At 34.8% G+C, this 24,681-nt stretch overlaps 1 protein-coding gene across 1 annotated transcript in view; it reads right to left on the bottom strand.

Annotated features, from left to right (window-relative positions):
- The window catches only part of CSPP1 (centrosome and spindle pole associated protein 1), a 110,339-nt gene that overhangs the window by 53,191 nt on the left and 32,467 nt on the right, over window positions 1–24,681 (bottom strand). The window contains exons 11-15 of the mRNA XM_007448498.1: window positions 20,588–20,681; window positions 19,488–19,545; window positions 17,388–17,596; window positions 15,111–15,232; window positions 14,674–14,752 (exon numbers count right to left, since the gene is read on the bottom strand). Coding sequence (XP_007448560.1) covers window positions 14,674–14,752; window positions 15,111–15,232; window positions 17,388–17,596; window positions 19,488–19,545; window positions 20,588–20,681 — 562 coding nt within the window. The remainder of the gene's footprint in view (window positions 1–14,673; window positions 14,753–15,110; window positions 15,233–17,387; window positions 17,597–19,487; window positions 19,546–20,587; window positions 20,682–24,681) is intronic.

Below are 24,681 nucleotides of genomic sequence, written 5' to 3'. Positions count from 1 at the left end.
AGGGAAAGAATTTCTCTATAGTTCAAAGTAAATGACCCATATCTCTGCTTTCACAATTAATGGAACTTTCAAATCTACTGAATCTACTTCTTGACCTAGGTGGCAGTTACACGCAAGTAAAACTTTCACATACAAGTAAAAAGTTTGTGATAATTCATCAAGCAATATACGTATTACTTATGCACTTTTCTGAATGCAATGGAAATCCCTCTAGTAATATCGTAACTAATGACTTACTCAATAAATTTGCTCCAAAGTAAAGTATTGAAAATAACTTCCTAGCCATTTCAAGAATAAAACAATATAAATACAGTAAAGAGTCTGACTATCCCAAATAAATTTAAAATTTTAAAAAACTTACAAGGAATCAAAAAAGAATTTTTAACATATTACAGTAATATAAACCTCAAGGAATAAAGTACTATTTGTTTACAATACATGTTAAAATACAGGAATATAGCCACTTTGAAGAAAACAATATGTTTAAATGTCTTTATTATAAAAGATAAACTCAAATATTATTTTTAAAATAAAACTATACTAATAAAAAAGAGACTACAAAAGGCTCCTATCTCCAAAAACAACATCATCACCTTTTTTTTTTTTGCTGGCAGAAATAAAATGTGTGCTTTATTGTTTTGGGGATTTTTTTAAATATATTTTTTATACAATTTTAAAGGTTACTTTCCATTTACAGTTATTACAAAATATTGGCTATATTCCCCATGTTGTACAATATATCCTTGAGCTTATCTTACACCCAAAAGTTTGTCCCTCCCCATTGGTAACCACTGGTTTGCTCTCTATATCTGTGAGTCTTCTTTTTTGTTATATTCACTAGTTTGTTGTATTTTTTAGATTCCACATACAAATGATATCATACAGTATTTGTCTTTCTCTGACTTATTTCACTTAGCATAATGCCCTCCAAGTTCATCCATGTTGCTGCAAATGGCAGAATTCTGTTCTTTTTTTTATGGCTGAGTAGTATTCCATTGTGTATATAAATCTCACCTTCTTTATCCACTCATCTGTTGATGGACATTTAGGTTGCTTCCATATCTTGGCAACTATAAGTAATGCTGCTGTGAACAATGGGGTGCATGTATCTTTTTGAATTAGTGTTTTTGTTTTTTTCAGATATATACCCAGGAGTGGAATTGCTGAGTAATACAGTAGTTCTATTTTTAGCTTTTTGAGAACTTCCATATTGTTTTCCACAGTGGCTGCACCAATTTACATTCCTACCAACAATGTACGAGGGTTCCCTTTTCTCCACGTCCTCACCAACATTTGCTAGTTGTGTTCTTTTTGATGACCATCCTGACAGGAGTGAGGTGATATCTCATTGTGGCTTTAATTTGCATTTCTCTGATGCTTAGCGATGTTAAGCCTCTTTTCATTTGCCTGTTGGCCCTGTGCACATCCTCTTTGGAGAAATGTCTATTCAGGTCTTCTGCCCATTTTTTAATCGGGTTGTTTGTTTTTTTGATGTTGAGTTGTATGAGCTGTTTATATATTTTGGATATTAACTCCTTATCGGTCATATCATTTGCAAATATTTTCTCCCATTCAGTAGCCTGTCTTTTCCTTTTATCGATGGTTTACTTTGCTGTGCAAAAGCTTTTAAGTTTAATTAAGTTCCATTTATTTATTTTTTGCTTTTATTTCCTTTGCTTTAGGAAATGGATCAAAACAACGTTGCTACAATTTATGTCAAAGAGTGTTCTATGTTTTCTTTGAGGAGTTTTATGATTTCTGGTCTTACATTTAGGTCTTTAATCTACTGTGAGTTTATTTTTGTATATGGTGTTAGAGGACATTCTAGTATATGTCTAGCAGTGGAACTGCAGTGTTGTATGGTAAGTAGACATTTAACATTTTAAGAAATTACCATTTCCTGCAACTGCTTTTTATATACTAATTTTGTGTTCATCAATTCTGCTAACACTCCTATTAATTCTATATTTTATCTGTATATTCTTTGCAAGTAATATCAGTTTTCTCTCTTCTTTTCTAATCCTTGTACCCATCTTCCTTCCTTTCTTTCTTATTTTTGACCTTGCTACAATTATTGAGCCCTAAAAGTAATGACACTAATTACACTAGTCATTATTATCAATCTCAAAGAGTATTTTAAACATTTCACCATTAAGTAAAATATATGATGTAGGTTTTTCATGTTTATACTTTCTCAGTGTAAGCATGTCTCCCTCTAATATACTGACATATTGAATTTTATTAATGCTTTCTCTGTATCTAGATATCTCTATTTTTTTCTTTGTTCTCTTAATATGATGTATTACAGTAATTGATTTTACCATAATGTCGATATCTAACACCAATTAGCATTTAGTATATATCAGACATGGTTCTAGATGCTTTACATATTTTAATTCATTCAATCCTCAGAATAACCCTATGAGTTGATACCATTATTATCCCAATTAACAAACAAGAAATAAAACTTAAGAAACTTGCCTTAAGCTGATTAGTAAAACCTGGATTCAAACCAAGGCACTCTGCCTGCAGAGCCTACACTCTTAGTTGATATGAAATACTAAGTTTATTCATTCTACTTTCCAGAATAATTGCAATTTGGGATGAAATATCCTTTTCTACATTATGAGGTTCAATTTTAGGATTCTTCTGTGAGTGAAACTAGCCTATAACTTCCTATTCTCATATTGGCCTTGTCAGGTTTGAGTATCAAGAGTATCATAGTCTCAGTAGCAGTGTGAATTTGATACTCTGTATTAGTTTGTGTAAGATTAATTTTTTTCCTTGAATGTCTGGTGTAATTAACCAGTCCATCTAGATGCAGAGTTTATTTTGTGGGATGATTTGAAACTTGTGATCCCAAAATTTTAAAACAATTTTGATATTATCCATGCTTTTTATTACTTATCAGTTTTATTAAGTTAAATTTTAATAGGAATTTTTTTCACTTAAATTTCTAAATTCACTGTCATAAACTTGTTCATAATATATTTTTATTGTCTTTTTAAGGTTAACTACAACTAAAGTGACAATTTTTTTCATTCCTAATATTTTTTATTTATACCTTTCACTTTTGGTTTTTTTTTTTCCTTGACCAACATCAGTAGAGAATTATCTATTTTAATAGTCTTTTCAAAGAACTTTAGATTCTGTTGATCCTCAGTATTATATATTTCTATTTCATTTATTTCTCTTCTTTATTATTTCTTTCCTTGCTTCTTTGGGTTTACTTTGCTATTCTTTTTCTCACTTTTTAGATGCCTGATAATTATTTTAATTTTCATCCTTTTTACATATTTCCTAATTTGTTCCCTGTTTTCTAATTTCGAATATATCGAGGGTTTGTTATTTTAAAAATTGATTTCTACTTTAAATGGTCCATAGGATATGAGTCTACCAAAATTTACTGAGACTTCCTTTAAGGACTAGGATGTGGTAAGTTTTATAAATACTCTTGTGAGATTAGTAAAAATAGATATTCTCAAGTTTTAGGTGAATTTCTATACATTTCCACTAAAATAAGCTTGTTAATTATGTTAAGTAAATTATTCTCTAACTTTATTATTTTCTGCTTTATCTAACACTTATATAAAGAAGTAATAAAGTCTCATATTAGGATTCTATATTTGTCAACTTTTACCTGCAGTTCTTTAAATTTTTGCTTTATGAATTTTGAGATGATGTTTTCAGGTGCATAAAAATTTTTGTTATATTATCCTGCTAAAATGAACCTCTATTCTTTATAAATGGATCCTCTTTGTCTCAAACAAACCTTTATGACTGAAAAATCCATTTCATCTAATGTTACTATAGCTAAACAAATTTTAGTATAATTCATATTCTCCTAGTATATCTGTACCCTTTTACTTTCAACTTTTCTCTACCACTTGCTCAAGTATATCTTATAAGTAACATGTACCTGGATTTTGCTTCTGCAATAGTATGACAAGCTTTCTCTCTGACCTATATACTTTACCATTTACTAACATCAAATTTAATTTTGCCATTCAATTTGGACTTACAATCAGATTAAATAGGCTCCTCAAACCTTTCAATGTTTCTTTTTGTTCTCTCTTTTTCTTGCCTCCTTTTGGACTTTTTTTTTCCCTCTAGCACATTAGTAAGTTGCATCATTTGTCCATATATTTTTAGTGGTTATCCTAGAAATATAAGACCCATACATAACTTATCAAAGACTAAAGCTAATCGAAATCTTTACAATGCTCACAAATGATATAAAGACTTTTAAACACATTAACTCCATCTAACCCCATCCAAATTACATGCTATTCCTATTAATTACTCTTAATTTTACTTACTTTTAAACCCATTATAATTTTACCATACATAATATTTATTTAATTCCATCTACATATTTACCACATTTTTTTCTTTCTACTCTTTCATGTAACTCAGACCTCCCCTATGTGACCTTCCTTCTGCATTTAGAATTGTACTTACTAAGGGTCTGCTAGTGGCAATTCAGCTGTTTCTCTTAAAATATTTTTATTTCAATCTCATTCATGAAAAATAACTTTGCTGAGTATAAAATCATCTCAACAAATTGACGGTATCTATAGTTATCTTCTGAATTCCTTCCTAGAGTTCATTTGAAAGTAATGTCTTTTCTTTCTGGCTGATTTTAAGTTCCTCTGTATTTCATTTATGTTCTAAAGTTTTACTATGATTGTCTTGGTATGGAATTCTTTTATTTCTCCTGTTTGAGAGGTATTAGGCTTCTAGAATCTATAGATTAGGACCTTTTATCAATTGTAGATAATTTTAAGATATCATCTCTTCAAATACTTCTTCCATCTCATTCTCTCTCTTTTTCTAGAATTCCAATTAGTTACACTTAAACCTTTATAGTGCCATAATTTTCACCCCCTTTTTCATATTTCCCATGTCTTTTTCTCCCCGTTCTGGCTGAATTTCTTCAGATCTACTAGTTCAGAGGTTCTCAAACTTTAGTGTACATCAGAATCAACAGGAAAGCTTATTAAACACAAGTTGTTGGGCCCCAGAATGGAGTTTCTGATTCATAGGTAGGACGGGGCCTGAGAGTTTGCATTTTCAACATGTTCCCATAATGCTGCTCCTCTGGGAACCACATTTGAAAACCATTGTTCCAACTTATTAATTCTCATTTTGGGTATGTCAAATCTGCTATTAAGGCCCATCCATTGACTTACTACTCTCAATTATTTAAAATTTTTACTAAATTATCTAGTAAATTCTATTTCAAATCTGTTGGTCATTCTTCATAGTTTCTTATGCCCTGATATAAACATGATCAATATGACCATTTTATATTTTGCCTAACAATTCCTAATCTGAGGTCTCTGTCATTCTTTTTTTGCAAGCCTATTCCCACTTATGGTTTATATTCTTGTATATTTTGTCATTTCTGAATATGAACTTCACATTCTCCATGGAAAAGTATTGAAAGTCCCTAATCTTCACTTTCTATTTTACCAACTGCTTTGGGAATTTCCCTTTTTGTTACTCAGACACTGGTAGCTTCATTAATAATCTCTGTACTTTTTACCCTCCTCCATTAAACGAATTTGTATCATCCTCCTTTAACTCTGTCTCTCATCAATTTTCCAATCATTTTTGCTTAAAGAGTGATATTGCTTCCACATTTCAAGAAATATATTTCTGAAAGAGTACACAAAGAAAGCACATGAAACAAAGAGCAAAGATAACCACCATTCAAAACTAAAAATAAAGAAATGGAAAAAAATACGTAAACTTACACACACTTTTCTCTTTTGTTCACTGAGTCATAGATTTTATTGATGGTACTGATGGTATATGACTAATAAAATCCCTAAAACCTTGCCCTGTTTATGGAGGCATGGGATGGGAATTGTGTCAAAGGTAAGAGGTTCTAAGTGTTGGGTAAAGTAGGAGCAATGATTCCCTAACAACTGAAGGCTCCTCCCAAGCTTCCTTTTCTGCTTTTTCCCTGGTGATGCAGGGCTCGTAGTTCTTAGAAATTATGCATATGTAGCTCATCAAACTGAAAGCAAAAAGACTCAGAGATCCACATCTATACACATCATAGTCAACGTACCCAAAGACAAAGAAAGAATCTCAAAAGAAGCAAGAAAATAACTCATCACATACAAGGGATCTTCAATAAGATTAACAGCTCATCAGAAACCATGAGGCCAGCAGGCAATGAGATAACATATTCAAAGTGCTAATAGAAAAAAAAAAAAAGTCAACCAAGAATTTTATATCCAGGAAAACTATGCCACAAAAATAAAAGTGAAATTAGAACATAAATAAAAATCAGAGAAGTCATCACTAACAGACCTGTCTTATACGAAATACTGAATGGAGCACTTCAGGTTGAAATAAAGAACACTCAACAGAAACTGGAGTAAACACAAAGAAATAAAGAACACCAGTAACAGTAACCACATAGGTAAAGATGAAAGATAATACAAAGATGGGACTTCCTTGGTGGTGCAGTGGTTAAGAATCTGCCTGCCAATGCAGGGTACAAGGGTTCGAGTCCTGGTCCAGGAAGATCCCACATGCCACGGAGCAACTAAGCCTATGTGCCACAACTACTGAGCCCGTGCTCTAGAGCCCACAAGCCACAACTACTGAGCCCGTGTGCCACAACTACTGAAGCCTGCGTGCTTAGAGCCCATGTTCCGCAACAAGAGAAGCCACTGCAGAGAGACGCTCGTGTGCCACAATGAAGAGTAGCCCTTGCTCACCGCAACTAGAGAAAGCCCGCACACAGCAACGAAGACCCAATGCAGCCAAAAATAATAAATAAATTTTTTTAAATAAATTTTTAAAAAAGATATTACAAATATGTTTTTATTTGTAACTGTATCTTCTCTATCTGATTTAAAAGACAACTACATAAAGGAAGGAAGGAAGGGTTATAAAATTGTGTTGAAGAGCTTAAGTGTATAAAGATACACTTTGACAACAATGGCATCAAGAAGAAGGAAAGGTAGGGAGGGTGGAAGGGAGATGCAAGAGAGAGGGGATATGGGGATATATGTATATGTATAGCTGATTCACTTCGTTATAAAGCAGAAACTAACACACTATTGTAAAGCAATTATACTCCAATAAAGATGTGAAAAAAAAAAAGATAAGGCTTGGAATGGAGTAGAATGAGCCAATTAAAAAAAAAAGAAGAAGGAAAGGAATGGCATTATATTAAAGAAAAATTTTTGTATACTATTGAAATTAAATTGGTGATAATCTGAACTCAGTTCTTTTAAATTAAAATATTAATTTCAATCTGCAAGGAAACCACAAAGAAAATAATACAAAAATTACACTAAAAGAAGCAAGAGAATTAAAATGGAATGCTATATTTAACATCAAAGAAAAGGAATTAATAGAGAACCAGAGAAACAAAAAAGACATAAAATATATTTTTAAAAGATACATATATAGCAAAATGGCTGACAGAGATCCTACCTTAACAGGAATTACATTAAATGTAAATACAAGCAAAAGCTAGCAGAATTGAAGGGGGTGGGAGGTAGGACGCAAATGTATGCTGTCTACACAGAGACACACTTTAGATTCAAAGACTACACTGAGGTTAAAACACAGAAATTTATATATCATGCAAACAGCAACTAAAAAGAACAAGAGTAGCAGTACTGTTAACAGACAAAATATATTTTAAATCAAAAATTGTTACTAGAGACAAAGAAAGGATCTTTTATACCAATAAAGGGGTCAACTGATCAGTAAGACATAACAATTATAACTATATATGTACATAACTACAGACTCAAAACACAGGAAACAAAAACAGAACTGAAGACTGAAATAAATAAATCAAAAATAATAACAAGACTTCAATACACTACTTCTAATAATAGAAAAACTGCACAAAAGCTCAACAAGGAAACAGAAAATAAAAAACACTATAAACCAGCTAGATCTAAGTCACACTGATAAAACTACCTGCCCCAAAACAGTATAACACACATTCTTATCAAGCGCATATGAAATATTCTCTAGCACAGTCCACAGGTTAGGTCATGAAATAAGCCTCAATAAATTTAAAAGGACTGAAATAATACAAAATATGTTCTCTAACTGCAATGGAATTATATTAAAAATGAGTAACAAAAGGAAATTTGGGAAATTAACAATTGTGTGAAAATTAAACAACATACTCCAAACTAACCAATGGATCAATGAACAAATCAAATGAGAAACTGAAAAATACTTTGAGATGAACAAAAATGAAAACACAATGTATAAAATTTAAGTAATGAAGCTAAAACAGTAATAAGAAGAAAATTTATAGTTGTATATATTTAAAAAGAAGACACTATATTTAAATAACCTAAACTTCCACCTTCAAAAACTAGAAAATATAAGAGCAAACTGAACCCAAAGTAAACAGAAAGAAGGAAATAAAAAGATTAGAGGAGAGGGCTTCTCTGGTGGCACAGTGGTTGAGAGTCCACCTGCCGATGCAGGGGACATGGGTCCGTGCCCCAGTGCGGGAAGATCCCACATGCCGCGGAGCGGCTAGGCCCGTGAGTCATGGCCACTGAGCCTGCGCGTCCGGAGCCTGTGCTCCGCAACGGGAGAGGCCACAACAGTGAGAGGCCCACGTACCGCCCAAAAAAAAAAAAAAAAAAAAAAAAAGATTAGAGGAGAAATAAATGGAGACCAGAAGCACAACAGAGAAAATCAACTAAACCAATAGCTGATCATTTGACAAGATCAACAAGATTGATAAATGTTTAGCCAGAATGAAAATAAGAAGACTAAAATTACTGAAATAAAAAAATAAAAGAAAAATCACTAGTGACTTTATTAAAATGAAAAAGACTGTAAGGGAATACTATGAAGAACTGTATGCCAACATATTAGATTATCTTGATGAAATGGGCAAATTCTAGAAAGACACAAACTACCAGAACCGATGCAAGAACAATATTTTAAATATGAATTAACCAATGACAAGGAAAGAGATTAAATTAGTAATCAAAAAATTACCCATAAAGAAAAGATGAGGATCAACTGGCTTCCTGGTGAATTCTACCACACTAAAAGAAGAATTAGCAACAATCCTTCACACACTCTCCAAAGTAACAGAAAATGGAAGAACGCATCCAACTAATTCAACTGGCTAGTATCATCCTGATACCAAAATCAAACAGACATCAAAAGAAAACAAAAACCAAAGACCAGTAACACTCATGAATATAGAGATAAAAATCCTCAACAAAAAATTAGTAAACTGAAAAATCTAGCAAGATACGTAAAGGATTATACTCCATGACCATGTGAGATTTATCACAGGAATGCAAGGTTGATTTAATATATCTGAAACCAATAAATATACTACACCACATTAACACAATAAAGAACAAAAAACACAGGATCATCTCAATAGATGCAGAAAAAGCATTTCACAAAATTCAACTTCCAAGTTAGTAAAATGTTGAAAGAATATGCTAAATACCCCTTCTTGATAAAAATAATCAACAAAGAATACAAAGGAACTTCCTCAAGCTAATAAAAGCAATTATGAAAAACCTGCAACTAACATCATACTTAATGGTTAAAGACTGAATGCCTTCCACCTAAGATCAGAATAAGATAAAAATGCTCACTCTCATAATATCTATTCAACATTGTACTGGCAGCTCTAGTCAGGGCAATTAAGCAAGAAAAAGAAATAAAAATCATTAAATTGAAAAGGAAGAAGTAACCTCTATTAACTGATGTCATAATCATATATACAGAGGACTTCCCTGGTGGCGCAGTGGTTAAGAATCCGCCTGCCAGTGCAGGGCACACGGGTTCGAGCCCTGGTCTGGGAAGATCCCACATGCTGCAGAGCAACTAAGCCTGGATGCCACAACTACTGAGCCTGTGCTCTAAAGCCCGCGACCCACAACTACTGAAGCTTGTGAGCCTGGAGCCCGTGTTCCACAAGAGAAGCCACCGCAATGAGAAAGCCATGCACTGCAACAAAGAGTAGCCCCTGCTCACCATAACTAGAGAAAGCCCACACGCAGCAATGAAAACCCAACACAGCCAAAAATAAATAAATTTATTTTTAAAAAATCATATATACAGAAAAATGCAAAGAAATGCACTAAAAACAGTAATAATAAAAAGAGTTCAGCAAAACTGCAGAATACAAGATCAATATACAAATTTCTATTGTATTCTATAAACCAGCAATGAATAAAATAAAAATGAAATTAAGGAAAGACCATTCACAACACCATCAAAAAGTATTAAATACTTTAGAATAAATTAAACAAGAGTTAAACAGTCTAAAAACCACAAAATACTGTTGAAAGAAATTTAAAAACCCCAAATAAATTAAGACATCCATGTTCATGGACTGGAGATTTAATATAGTTAAGATGTAAGACTAAATCACAAAGAAATAGAAAATCTCAATAAACCTGTAACTAATAAGGAGACTGAATCCCTAATCAAAAATCTCCTGAGAGAGTAAAGCCCTGGACTTAATGGCTTCAATGATGATTTAAAGAAGAACACTAGTCCTTCTCCAATTTTTCCAAAAACGTGAAGAGGAGGAAACACATCCTAACTCATTCTAGGAGGCCAGCATATCCCTGATTTCAAAACAAGACAAAAACATTACAAGAAAAGAAAACTATAGACCAGTATCCCTTATGACCACAGATGTAAAAATACCCAACAAAATACTAGCAAGCCAAATATATCAGCATATTAAAAGGATTAAATAGCATGGATGGCCAAACGGGATTTACTCCTGGGATATAAGGATGGTTCAACATATAAAAATTGATCAGTATAACAGACAATATTAACAGAATGACGGGGAGAAAAAACACACGACCATCTCAATTGATAAAGAAAAAGCATTTAACAGAATTTAACAACAACCTTTCATGATAAACACACTCAACAAACTAGAATTAGAAGGGAACCACCTCAACATAATAAATACCACATATGAAAAATCCAACGTGAACATCAGACTCAATGGTGAAAGACTAAAAAGCTTTTCCTCTAAGATCAGGAACAAGGCAAAGGTGCCTGCATTCACCCTTTCTATTCAACATAGTACTGGAACTATTAGGCAAGAAAAAAATTTTAGATCAGCCAAATTGGGCTTCCCTAGTGGCGCAGTGATTAAGAATCCGCCTGCCAATGCAGGGGACACTGGTTCAAGCCCTGGTCCGGAAAGATCCCACATGCTGTGGAGCAGCTAAGCCCAGGCACCACAACTGCTAAGCCTGCACTCTAGAGCCCAAGAGTCACAACTACTGAAGCCCGCGTGCCTAGAGCCTGTGCTCCACAACAAGAGAAGCGACCGCAATGAGAAGCCCGCACACCTCAATGAAGAGTAGACCCCACTCACCGCAACTAGAGAAAGCCTGCATGCAGCAACGAAGACCCAATACAGCCAAAAATAAATAAATAAATTTATATTTTAAAAAAGCAGCCGAATTGGAAAGGAAGAGGTAAAATTATCTCTGTTTGCAGATGATATGATATTATATGCAGAAAACCCTATTACACACACACACAAAACTGTTAGTAAAATGAATTCAGCAAAGTACCAGAATACAAAGTCAACACAAAAAAATCAGTTCAATGTCTATACACAAACAATAAACAATCTGAAAAGGAAATTACAAAAACAGTTCTATTTATAATAGCATCAAAAAAAACTCAGACTACACAGGATTTAACTTAATCAAAGTGGTGAATGACTTGTACAGTGAAAATTACAAAACACTGCTGAAAGAAATTAAAGACATAAACAAATGGAAACACATCCCCTGTTCATGGATTGGAAAACTTAATAATGTTAAAATGTCAAAACTACCCAAAGTGATCAAGAGATTCAATGCAAGCCCTATTAAAATCCCAGTGACCGGGCTTCCCTGGTGGCACAGTGGTTGAGAGTCTGCCTGCTGATGCAGGGGACACGGATTCGTGCCCCGGTCTGGGAGGATCCCACATGTTGCAGAGCGGCTGGGCCCGTGAGCCATGGCCACTGAGCCTGCACATCCGGAGCCTGTGCTCCACAGCAGGAGAGGCCACAACAGTGAGAGGCCCGCATACCGCAAAAAAAAAAAAAAAAATCCCAGTGACCTTTTTTTGCAGAAATAGAAAAACCCTTCCCCAAATTTACATGGAATCTCAAGAGACCTCAAATAGCTAAAACAATTTTGAAAAAGAACAAGCTAGAGGACTCCCACTTCTTGATTTCAAAACTTACTACGGAGCTACAGTAATCAAAACAGCATGGCACTGGCATATAGACAGACAAATAGACCAACTGCACAGAACAGAAAACCCAGAAATAAATTCACACATATAAAGTCAAATGATTTTTGACAAGGGTGCCAAGACCATACAATGGGGAAAGAACAGTCTTTTCAACAAATGGTGCTGGGAAAATGATATCCACATGCAAAGAATGAAGTTGCACCCTTATTTAACACTGTACACAAAAGGTAACTCAAAATCACAATCCTCAATGTAAAACCTCATAACTATAAAACTCTTAGAAGAAAACACAGGGCAAAAGCTTCACAACGTTGGATTTGGCAATGATTTCTTAGATATGACACTAAACACAGGCAAGGCAACAAAAGAAAAAATAGACAAACTGGACTTCATGAAAATTAAAAATGTGTGTGCATCTATAGTACTGCTAGATAGTGTCAATGGCGTAAAAAGATAATACACAGAATGGCTGAAAATATTTGCAAATCATATATCTGATAAGGGATTAATATCCAGAGTATATAGAGAACTCTTAGAACATAACACCAAAAAGTAAAGTAACCAATTCAAAAATGAGAGAAGGATTTGATAAGACATTCTCCAAAGACAGACAAATGGCCAAAAAGCAGATGCAAAGATGCTCAACATCAGTAATCATAGAGAAATGCAAACAAGACCACAATGAGATCCACCTAACCCGCCTTAGGATGGCTACTAGCAAAAAACCAGAAACTAATAAGTGTTGGTGAGGATGTGGAGAAGCTGGAACCCTTGTGCACAGTTGGTGGGAATATAAAATGGTACAGCTGCTGTGGAAAACAGTACAGTGGTTCTTCAAAAAATTAAAAATAGAATTACCATATGATCCAGCCATTCCACTTCTGAGTACATACTTAAAAGAATTGAAAGCAGAGTCTCAAAGAGATAAGTTGTATACCCATATTCACAGTTGCCCATTCACAATACCTAAAATGTGGAAGCAGCCCAAGTATTCATTGGTGGATGAATGGATAATCAAAATATGGTATATACATACAAGCAAATATTATTCAGCCTTATAAAGGAAATTCTGTGAAGTAAGATCCTGCAAGCTGTGTGGGAAAAAAAAAAAGGAAAAAAGGAAATTCTGACTTAGGTCACATCATGGATGAACCTCAAGAACATTATGGTAAGTTAAAAAAGCCAGGGCTTCCCTGGTGGCGCAGTGGTTGAGAGTCCGCCTGCCGATGCAAGGGACATGGGTTCGTGCCCCGGTCCGGGAAGATCCCACATGCCGCGGAGCAGCTAGGCCCATGAGCCATGGCTGCTGAGCCTGCACGTCCGGAGCCTGTGCTCCGCAACGGGAGAGGCCACAACAGTGAGAGGCCCGCGTACCACAGAAAAAATAAATAACTAAAATTAAAAAGCCAGACACAAAAGATAAATATTGTATGATTTCACTTTTATGAGGTACCTAAAGTAGTCAAAATCATAGAAACAGAGAGTAGAATATGGGTGCCAGAGGCATAGGGGAGAGGGAATAGTGAATAGGTATAGAGTTTCAGTTTTGCAAGATGAAGAGTTCTGGAAATTGATGGTGGTGATGGTTACACGACAATATGAATGTACTTAACATCACTGAACTATACACTAAAAATGCTTAAAAATGATAAATTTTATGTTATGTGTATGTTACCATTACAAAAAATTGAAAAAAAATTAAGATGGTAATATTAAACCGATCTACAGATTGTATACAGTCTCCATCAAAATCTCAACTGCCTTTTGGCAGAAACTGAGCAGCTGATCCTAAAATTCACATTGAAATACAAAGGACCTAGTATAACCAAAACAATTTTGGAAAAGAAAAACAAATTTGAAGAACTCATACTTCTCGATTTCCAAATCCACAGAGCTTCCACAGAGCTACAATTATCAAGTGATACTAACATAAGGATAGACACATAGAACAATGGAATAGAATATAGAATCCCAAAAAGAGACCCACACGAATATGCCCATTTTTGACAAAGGTGCAAAAGCAATTCCCAGGAAAAATAATTGTGTCAACAAATGGTGCTGAGAGCCATTGGACACTCATAAAGCAGAAGAAAAAAAAAAAAAAGACCTTCAATCAAAATCTAACATCTTATACAAAAGATAATTCAAAATGGATCATGAACTTAAATGTAAAACTATAACTATACACACATGACTTTGCTAATGAAAGAAAGTGAGGTTATTCTTAATTTTTTAAATGTGCTTTCTACGAAACACTGACTTAAAAGCAATACTTTGAACATACTGGTTATGTAATAATTGGAAATTAAAATAAGTTATATCTGTTCTGAAGAATAAAAGAACACATTGAATAACACAAGTTCTATGGAAGACAAATTAATCTTGAAACAAATTATTATTTTAACTACTTACACAATAGGCTGTGCTGGCTGGTGGGTGACAGGAGCTGTAACATAAGCTGCAGGCTGTACTCCCATCATTCCTGAACCATCTTAAAAGAAAACCAACACATTTGTTTCAGAGTACCCACTTAATAACACTTTACCTCCAAAGGAAAAGTCACATACTGAAAATGCTTCCTAAGGAAAAAAATCCACATTTCCTTCTGAGTTAGGAATTAGCAGAGAATAAGGCAAGAAAACATAAAATATTTCTTAAATCTAGATAAAAAGGAAATAACTATGAATTATAACTGAGCTTTAAAATACAGTATTTATTAAATCAATATATATATAATATTGGAATTAATAAAGCTGTGCTTTTTCTCATTTATATACTTTTGCTTGCACAAAAACCAATTTTCCTGATTGAACCACTGGAAAATAATGTTTACCCCACAGATAACTTACAGTAAGCAAGACTAGGATCCAACGTATTCCTGGCCCCATAAAAATAGTACGCATCATCGTAAGGAGTTCGATAGTTGGTAGCCAAAGGTGGTAGTAGGGGAGGTGGAGGCAGAGGTGCAATGCTGTATCAAAAGACAATTGGGAAATTCTTCTCATATTCCACTGCAAATTTTTTAAAAATCAAGGTATTATTTTCTTACAAAAATCTTACTGAAAATCTAATTGCTGCTTCAGGAAAAGCCACCATCTTGCTTCAATCTCTTATCAAAAATTATAACTCAAAAAGCAAAAAATATAAAATTTCATAATTTAAGGTACAACACTTATTCAATCAATTAACATCTAATTCGTCACTATCTGCCAGTACTGACCAAACATGGTCTCTGTCCCTCAGGAATAATACAAAAATAAACAGCCATTACAGCAGAGTACAGTAAATGAAACAATACAAGTAGACACAGGATGCTACAGGAACATGGAGCAGGAACATTTAAATCACATAGGGAAGAGGAGGAAAGTGTAAGGAAGGCTTTCTAGGAAAGGCAATGCTTCAGCCACACTACTAGAGTGAGTTAGTCAGAAGAAAGATACAACATCAAGAAAAGGCAAAGAGGTACAAAATGAGATTATAAATGGTTCCATTTGACTGGAAGATGTAGTTTTTTAACTCTAAAAATGTATTGCTCTTTCAAAGGAATTAAACTATAATGTGAAAAAGAAACTACTTAAATATCAACAGTAAATTTCTGAGTTCATTTTCAGCATTTCATAAAGTTAAAACTTCTAAAAACCTCTACATCAGCACTTCATTAATGATTAGGAAGTAACTCTGTATTTCCACCAAGGCAACATTTTCCATTAGTTAAAATGTAAAAGGCAAATTCCTTTAGATGAACAGAAAGAAAAAGGAGGCATCCTAGAAAATGTTTTCACTTTTGAGTGTATATATTAGGTTCTCCCTTGTATACTTCAAAATAATTGTGAAGAGCTGAGAAGGCATTAAAGTTCTCTTCAGTCATGAATATTTTTCATATTTACTAATCATTCAACGTGTCTAACCTTACTATCCTCACTCCATAGATAAACAAAGCAGTTGAAAAATTACTAAAAAAGGGAACTGTCAATATCATTAAATCTTAAATTTTTATAGATATAAAATTTAATCCTCACAACAACCCTATAACTGTAGATTAAAAAACATATATATATACACACATATATAAATATCTGTTACTATTCTACCTTTTACAAATGAGAAAACTGAAGTTCAATACAAGTGTGGTCTGCCCAAATTCCAGGCAGTGAAGCCAACCATTTTAATCCCTAAATCAATGCTAAAATCATCATACTATCCTTTGTAATTCCAATCCCACCTAGTCCTTTGAGTCAGGAAGCCATTAGATGAAACAAACAAAACACCTGATAAATACAGTAAACATGGTCCTACAATTTGTTAGCAGTAAATAAAAGATAATACCAAGTCCTAAAGGAACGTATAGCCCAGAAAACATCAATGTTAAAAAGGAAAAGCACCTGATTAAATGCAATCCCTCAATATCAATGTTAAAAAGGAAAAACACCTGATTAAATGCAATCCTACAATTAATACATTAATAGCAAGCAAAAATAAGAGAAAATCCTACTAAGAGAAGAAAGTATAGACCAGAAAATATCAATGTTAACAGGATTTTCTTTATGTTTAGTCCAGTATAGCACAATGCTTTTTACCTACAGAAATCAAATCTTTACCCTAATACCTAAATACAGGTTTTATAATCTCAGCACTTTATTTCAGGTATTTGAGTTGCATAGCCTGTAAGTAATCACAGAGAAAGAGTTGAAGGAAACAGAAACTAAAATAAAGTAATATATATAAAACAGTCACATTGGAAACTTTTTCTACATTAACTGAAGAAAGTATTCAATGTTTGCCAAGTGGAAATTACAAAATTGAAAATGGCTAGGTTTTATATGTTAAACAGATATTCCAAAATATGACCTAAAACTAAATAATAAATATACTTAGTTATGCATTTTAAAAATACTGAAGCATCTTTAAACAGCAAAAGAATGTTATAAAAGATTTCCCTTGTTTTTATAATAACTGAGAAAAGATCAAAAATGAAAACAAATTTCAATAGAAATTATTTGACAAAAGCCTTTAACTGCACAAAAATCTCTGAAGTATAACATTACGTGCTTCAGCAAATCCTTCTGAATATACAATATAATGATACCTTACCTAATTCCCAAACACAAAACATTTTAAACAAGCACCTGGGAGGCACCATTTCACCAAGGGTGCTGCTGAGTCCATTGTGCAAATCTTCATTTTGAGATGGGATGGAGTAAACTGATGGGATGGGTGGGACAGATGGGGCAGACAAAGGAGGGAGAGGTGTCTGGAAAGCTACTCTGGGTCTTTCAGGTGGTATCATCTCTTCGAAGTATCTTGGTGTCACACTAAACTGCTTTAGTCTATCAGGCTAAAATAAAGAAAAAAATCTGTTTGTTACATGTAATCATAAATTTAAAGGTGGAAGGGATCTCAAAAGACCCTCTATCCCAGACTGCCAGCAGGCACTTAAGTTAGACATAGAATAACAGAATTTTACAGCTATAACCAAGAGATTTTAAAGATCCAATTCTTATTTTATAAAAGAGGTAATTGAGACTCCATGAAAGTACATAAATCACCTAAGGTCTCACCATTCATAAATAATCAAGCAAAGACTACAGCCAGATATTAATTCTAAATATAAAACTCTATTATACTGGGGGCTTCCCTGGTGGCGCAGTGGTTGAGAGTCCACCTGCCGATGCAGGGGACACGGGTTCGTGCCCCGGTCCGGGAAGATCCCACATGCCGCAGAGCAGCTAGGCCCGTGAGCCACAACTACTGAGCCTGTGCGTCCGGAGCCTGTGCTCCGCAACGGGAGAGGCCACAACAGTGAGAGGTCCGCGTACCGCAAAAAAAAAAAAAAAAAAAAAAAAAAAAAAACTCTATTATACTTCACTACCAATTGCCATCAAAGTATTCTCTAGATCAGTGTGAGCACAGGTTTTCTGTAAAGAGCCAGCTAGTAAATATATCAGGCTTTGCAGGCCATGTGGTCTCTTCACAACTACTAAAGTAGACCAAAACAATATGTAAGCAAATGAACGAAGGAGTGCTGCAATAAAACTTTACAAAAATAGGCAGCAAGTGGATTTGGCCACAGGCTACGGTTTGCTTACTCTTGTCCCAAAACATCATTTACGTGTCCTTTTCTAAGATGTGTACATCAAAAGTAAACCCAAAAGTAATGGTCTAAATATTATATCTAATATTTTTATTTATTTATTCTCATAAAGCAACTTGACACTCCAAAGGTTGTTTCATTTAAATATAAATAAGAAGGTCCGTCAAACACTAAGGTAACTATAAATGCAAAGTTTAACATGCCACCATATTACATTAGAAAGTTCAAGATTTGAAAAGGAAATTTTTGATTGTCGAAACTATTTCAAAGGTATTTATTGATAGAGGAAAATATATTCAGTTTTGGAATTCATCCTTTTTCCCCAGCATGTTTAATTTCTCAGGAATGATTTCTCAGATTAATCTAAAAGTTTTACTCTATGAGCAGTCAAAAAGCACACTGGGAGTGATGCTGGTGCAGTATTAAACTTTTTAAAATGAATAATCCACAGGATATATACTTAGCATAAGAAAAAGTAAGACAAAAGTTGCCTACAGCTGAGTAATTTTAAGTTGCTGTATTCTTTTTAAGAATGAACTTTTTAATGAAATTAAAGTTTCTTAATCATTAAAAATGAAACAAAAACTTGCCTTAACAAATAAATTCTACACACCCAGCTAAAAAAAAGTATCCTTTGAGAAGAGTAATAAATTATTACCTTCTCCCTACTCAACTGCAATGATATGTGTAATTCATTCCAATTACGAAAATTGAAGAATTAGATTTACATTAAGTAAAAACTACTAAAATGCTTAAAGCCTAGAATTAAAGATTTCAGTTCCTTTGGAAATTCCTCTAATATAAGAAAAATGGTCATGATACAATGAAAAAAACTATTAACATCCACTGTAAATTAAACTAAAACAGTGCATGGAATAGTGCGTGTAAATAAAGTGGAAAATAATAATTTACAAGAAACTTTAAAAACGCACACATGAAAAAGGAAAAATTATCTTAGAGAACTAAACAAGTAAGAGTTAGGACTTAATGTTTTATGAGAACTGAATTTAGTTTATTACTGTTCAAACTGCTCTACTCATACATTTTCCCGAATATGTTCTATCTCCACCTGCCACTACATTTGAGGCTTATTTGAATGAAAGATTAAACATTAAAAGACGGCAGGAACCCTTACCGATTTCTCAGGGTCTTGTGCTCCAGAAGCTGCAACCCTGAGATCCAAATCTTTTTCTCTAAACAAAATTAAAATTTTATATATTAAAAAGTTATAATAAACACTATCATTACTGAAACAACCTTACACACAAAGTCCATGCAATAACATCTCCAAAAACAAATAATTCCTTTAACTGACAATAAAGTCTTAAATAATTCTGAAAACTAAATTTTCCGATTTGGTGCAAAGTAAACTAATATTCACATGTAAACTGCCCTGGAATAAATATCTCTAAACCAGTGCCTGGGATACTTCAAAGTCTAAGGAATTCACACAGAATAAAGTAGAGAAGTAAAACAAAATCTTTACTTAGTGAAACAAATAAAAAACTTTTTTTAAGGTTCATGTATATCTTCAGTTCACAAAAAGGAGGGTAAAAAAAATGAAAAATTAATACAATACTTTCCAATAAGAGTTTTTAAGACAATGATGTTGAAGATGGCTAATATCAAACAGTAGATATTGGCTTCCTCTAAGATAGAGAGAAAAAAAAACAAAACTAAAAGATGACAGGTCTCAAAATATCTTAGAACCAAGATATCTATCCTTAATTTTAAACTGGAATTAATATTTCACAGGTATTTCTACATGAAAGATTACAAACTCTGAGACTTGTATACAGTATAAATATCTGTGGATCTATCATGATTATTTTTATACAGCATGTATACGTGTGCTTACCATTTCATTGTTAAAAGACAAAATACTTTTATTTTATATTTGCTACGATATATGGGATAATACAGTGGGCATATAGATAGCACTAAATGCTACCCTAAAATTGAAGAAATTAATGAAAGTATGTACAAGGCCTGTTATAGGATGAACACATAGTCTCCTTTGTTACCTATGATAAAGAATATGAATACCCACATGGTATCTGTTTTATTACCCTGGCTGATTTACAATGGGGAGACTGAAATAGAATGATTTACAAATACTGAATCGTATTAAGAAAAATATCCCCTTATTTTACCATGTAATAGTCACCACTATGTCATTTTAAACAAATGCATTTAAATTCAAAACATCTTTTTAAAATGCAAACCTTTCATTACCGTCTCTTGTTCTTCTGTTGTTCAGCCATTTGTTCCAATAGTTCTTGTCTATATTTCTCTTTCCTTCTCTGAATAAGTTCTCGATCTTCACCTCCTAGAAAGTGGTAAGAAAAAAATGCAGTCTTAACTCTTAAGCAACACATGTAACTGGAAAGTCAATTTTTTAATCTCCATTTTTAATTATATCAAAGAGTATAATTACTACATATGCAGCAAATATAGAAGGTAAATCATATGTATCATTACCTATTCAACTAGTTTCATAATTTTTGAATAACTACTATGTGTCAAACCCAAGACACATTAATCCTTCCCAAACTTCTAAATAAGAGAATATTCTAACTCCTATCCCCACTTTCCAAAGATCAGGATAATATCTCCACTAACACCTCCCACAAGCCCCTTAACTTTAACAAGTGTGTTCAAAATGAACATCTCAAAAGCAATTGCCCTTCTTTGTTTTCTGTTACTGGCCGAATAATCCGAGCCTCAAAACCCCACTGTAACTTTTATGGCTCATGCTTTCTTATTTACTTCATGTGAGGACCCTCTTCTCTATTCTCATGGCCATCAGCCTTGGATAGGAACTCTCTATATTTTACCTGAATTGCAGCAATAACCTTTTAACTAGTCTCCGGAACTCCTCCCCGCCTCCCTACTCCAATACAACCAGCACACTTATGTAAGACTATCTTAAAATACAACACTAATCATGATGACACATTGCTCAAAAAACTTCAATAGTTACCTCAATTCTACAGAAAACAATATATAAACCTCTCGTTCTGCTATCACTTACATGAAAATCCAGTCATGCAAGCACCTTAGATCCACAGAAAATTATTATTGCACGTTAATCACATAAAAAACCCTCTTAATCTAGATATGCAAAATCTGGAACATTACACAAATCACAGGGATATCAAAAATGCAACCAAACCAGAAATTTCTCTACTACCTTAATTATTAGTCTCCCAACCATTAGTTGGACACACAGCATCTGAGTTTGCCCATTAAGGACAGATGTCAGCAACAGTGAAGCTCCCAAAGGGTAACATAAATTACATTAAGGTTAATAATAATGTTTTACAATCAAAGTAGATATATCCATTCTGCTTCTGATCATGATGGAGTTAACAAACACAAAACTCAGCCTCCCTCCATTAAAAAAAAATAATAAAATTAGGCAAAATATATGAAATAACTGTTTTTCAGACTGGACACTGGACAACAGGTAGCACACAACTGTAATACCTGAGAGAAGTTAAATAAATGAGGTGAGCCCTTCAGGCACCCGTTTCTGCCTGCATGCAATCTCCATGGGTACAGGGAGGGAAAAATCCAAACAAAGTTGGGAAACTATGTTAAATTGAGCAGATAAAGATCAAAATTCAGGGGCTTCCCTGGTGGCGCAGTGGTTGAGAGTCCGCCTGCCGATGCAGGGCACACAGGTTCATGCCCCGGTCCGGGAAGATCCCACATGCCGTGGAGCGGCTGGGCCCGTGAGCCATGGTTGCTGAGCCTGCGCATCTGGAGCCTGTGCTCCGCAATGGGAGAGGCCACAACAAGTGAGAGGCCCGCGTACCACAAAAAAAAAAAAAAAAAGATCAAAATTCAGGAAAGCTAAAATGACTAGAAGTTTAGGGCAAAGATTCAAAAAGAAGCGTAAAAAGGGCTTTAGAAATCTGTAAAGGCATTCCTTCAGACTTTACTGTGTACTAGTCTGTGTATGCAGAGTGAAATTCCATTAGGCTGGGCAAAAAATTACAGAGGACACATAAACTGAATTCTCAGACCTCCTCAAACAAAGTGGAGAGAAATTTAAGCTCCAGCCAGCTAGACTGGAGTTCTCGGTGATCCTCTAAGGGTATTCAGGGAAGAGCCCGAGAAAGGTCACTCTGTAGCAGGAAGGCTGAACAATCTTCCTAGAGCGAAGGCTACTCTAGATGTCCCAGCTAAGTTTAAATTTAAAATAAGGCCTCTGAAAGACTGGTCCTTAAGTAACAGAAAAACATGACTGTGATAGGCAAAATTCTAAGACAGATCCTATGTTGCCCGCCTTCTAGCGCTGACTCCCTGTATAAACCTTCCCCGAGTGTGGGCAGGACCTATGACTTGCATCTAGCCAATGACTATGCCAAAGGTGAAAGAAATCTGCAGATGTATGTAATTAAGGCCCAAATCAATTCTGAATTAATCAAAAGGGAGATTATCTTGGGTGGGTCTGATATAATCAGATAAAAGCCCTCACTGAGTTTAGAGATTCTCCTTGCTGGCATGATAAAATAAGCAGCCTTGGTGAGGAAGCCCATGTGGCAAGAAACAGCAGATGGCCTCCAGGAACTGAGAGCAGTCTCCAGCAGATCCAGTAAGAAACCAGGGCCCTTAGTTATACAGCCACAAGGAAATGAATTTAGTGAAAAATATGAAGGGCCTTCTTCCCTCATAAGCCTCCAGATGAAAAAGAGCCTGGCTGACACCCTGACGATAGCCTTATGAGATTCTGAGCAAAGGACCCAACAAAATTCATGACCCACAGAAATTCAGATAATGTATGACGTTTTGAGTCACTAAATTTGTGCTAATCTGTGATGCAGCAATAGAAACCCAATACAGTGATTAGAAAAGCTAATCAATTGAAAGAAAAATCACATAAACAACAGAGATGACGTAACAACAAAGATGTTAAAACAGCTATCATAACTATGCCCAAATATTTAAATGAAAATAGTAATATAATAAGGAGGAAATGGAAACTATTATAAAGAACTAAATGGGGAGTCCTACTTCTGCTTAGAAACTAGAAAGCCACAAGAGAACATTGCTCATACCCCACAATGGAAAAAAGGTCAATCATCTACAAAATCAAAACTTTTAAAAAGCCCATCAGAGAGCTGAGGTTACAAGCAACCAGGTAAACTAAATTCCAAAGGGTATAAAAACCAATCCATAGAAAGATGGGACAACCCAAGGGTTTTACCTTTACCAGAGTACAGAGAAATAGGCAGAGCTACCTTAGAAGTAGGTAAAAAGAAAATAATTGAAACGCTAATGAATTCTCAAAGGCTTTCTGTGGATTGGAACAGCAATGCAGAAGGGGAATCTGCACTCACTTGCTGCCCCTACCAGCTGTTTATGAGACCGAAGATGGGGCAAAGCAAGACACCTAAAAGACACTATTCTGAGGCAAAACAAACAAACCAACAGAAAACCAATGCCCACATTCCAGACTCTTCTCTCATATAAAGTAATCTATTGGTTGAAGGGCAGAAAACCTTGGACCCAGCATTCTGCACTCATACAAAGGTCTGCTACTGTTAGGGGAAGAGCAGGAAATTCTCACATATAAGATCCTCCACAGGGCTTCCCTGGCGGTGCAGCAGTTAAGAATCCGCCTGCCAAAGCAAGGGACACGGGTTCAAGCCCTGGCCCAGGAAGATCCCACATGCCGCGGAGCAACTAAGCCCGTGCGCCATAACTACTGAACCTGCGCTCTAGAGCCCACGAGCCACAACTACTGAAGCCCACGTGCCACAACTACTGAAGCCTGAGTGCCTAGAGCCCATGCTCCGCAACAAGAGAAGCCACCGCAATGAGAAACCAGCACACCACAACAAAGAGTAGCCCCCACTCGCTGCAACTAGAGAAAGCCTGTGCGCAGCAACAAAGACCCAACACAGCCAAAAAATAAATAAATAAATTTATATTTAAAAAAAAAGATCCTCCACAGGCATAAAGGAGAGTTTGGCTACCACTCTGAGGAGGGCCAGGAACACTGATACTCATTTCTGAGAATCAAATGCACAGGGCCAGCTTTGCTACAGCAATCTACTGATGAGGAAGGAGAAGTGTGGCAAGAGAGACACCCTCTTCTGTCAGGGGCTGGCAGGTCTTGCTAAAAACTGAGGAAGGTGCAGGAACACTGAGAAAATCTCTCCAGGCCCCACAGTAAGAGAATTTAACACTTCTCTCTAAACAACTGGTAGAAGAACAGTTAAAAATCACTGAAGATGTACAAGACATGAACATCACTATCCACCAATCGGCTTAACTGACATTTATAAACCACTACACTCAACAACCACACAATGCAC

The sequence above is a fragment of the Lipotes vexillifer genome, unplaced genomic scaffold (assembly GCF_000442215.2).
Source record: "Lipotes vexillifer unplaced genomic scaffold, Lipotes_vexillifer_v1.1 scaffold815, whole genome shotgun sequence".
NCBI lineage: Eukaryota > Metazoa > Chordata > Mammalia > Artiodactyla > Lipotidae > Lipotes > Lipotes vexillifer.
This window is presented reverse-complemented; position numbering and strand designations above follow the sequence as displayed.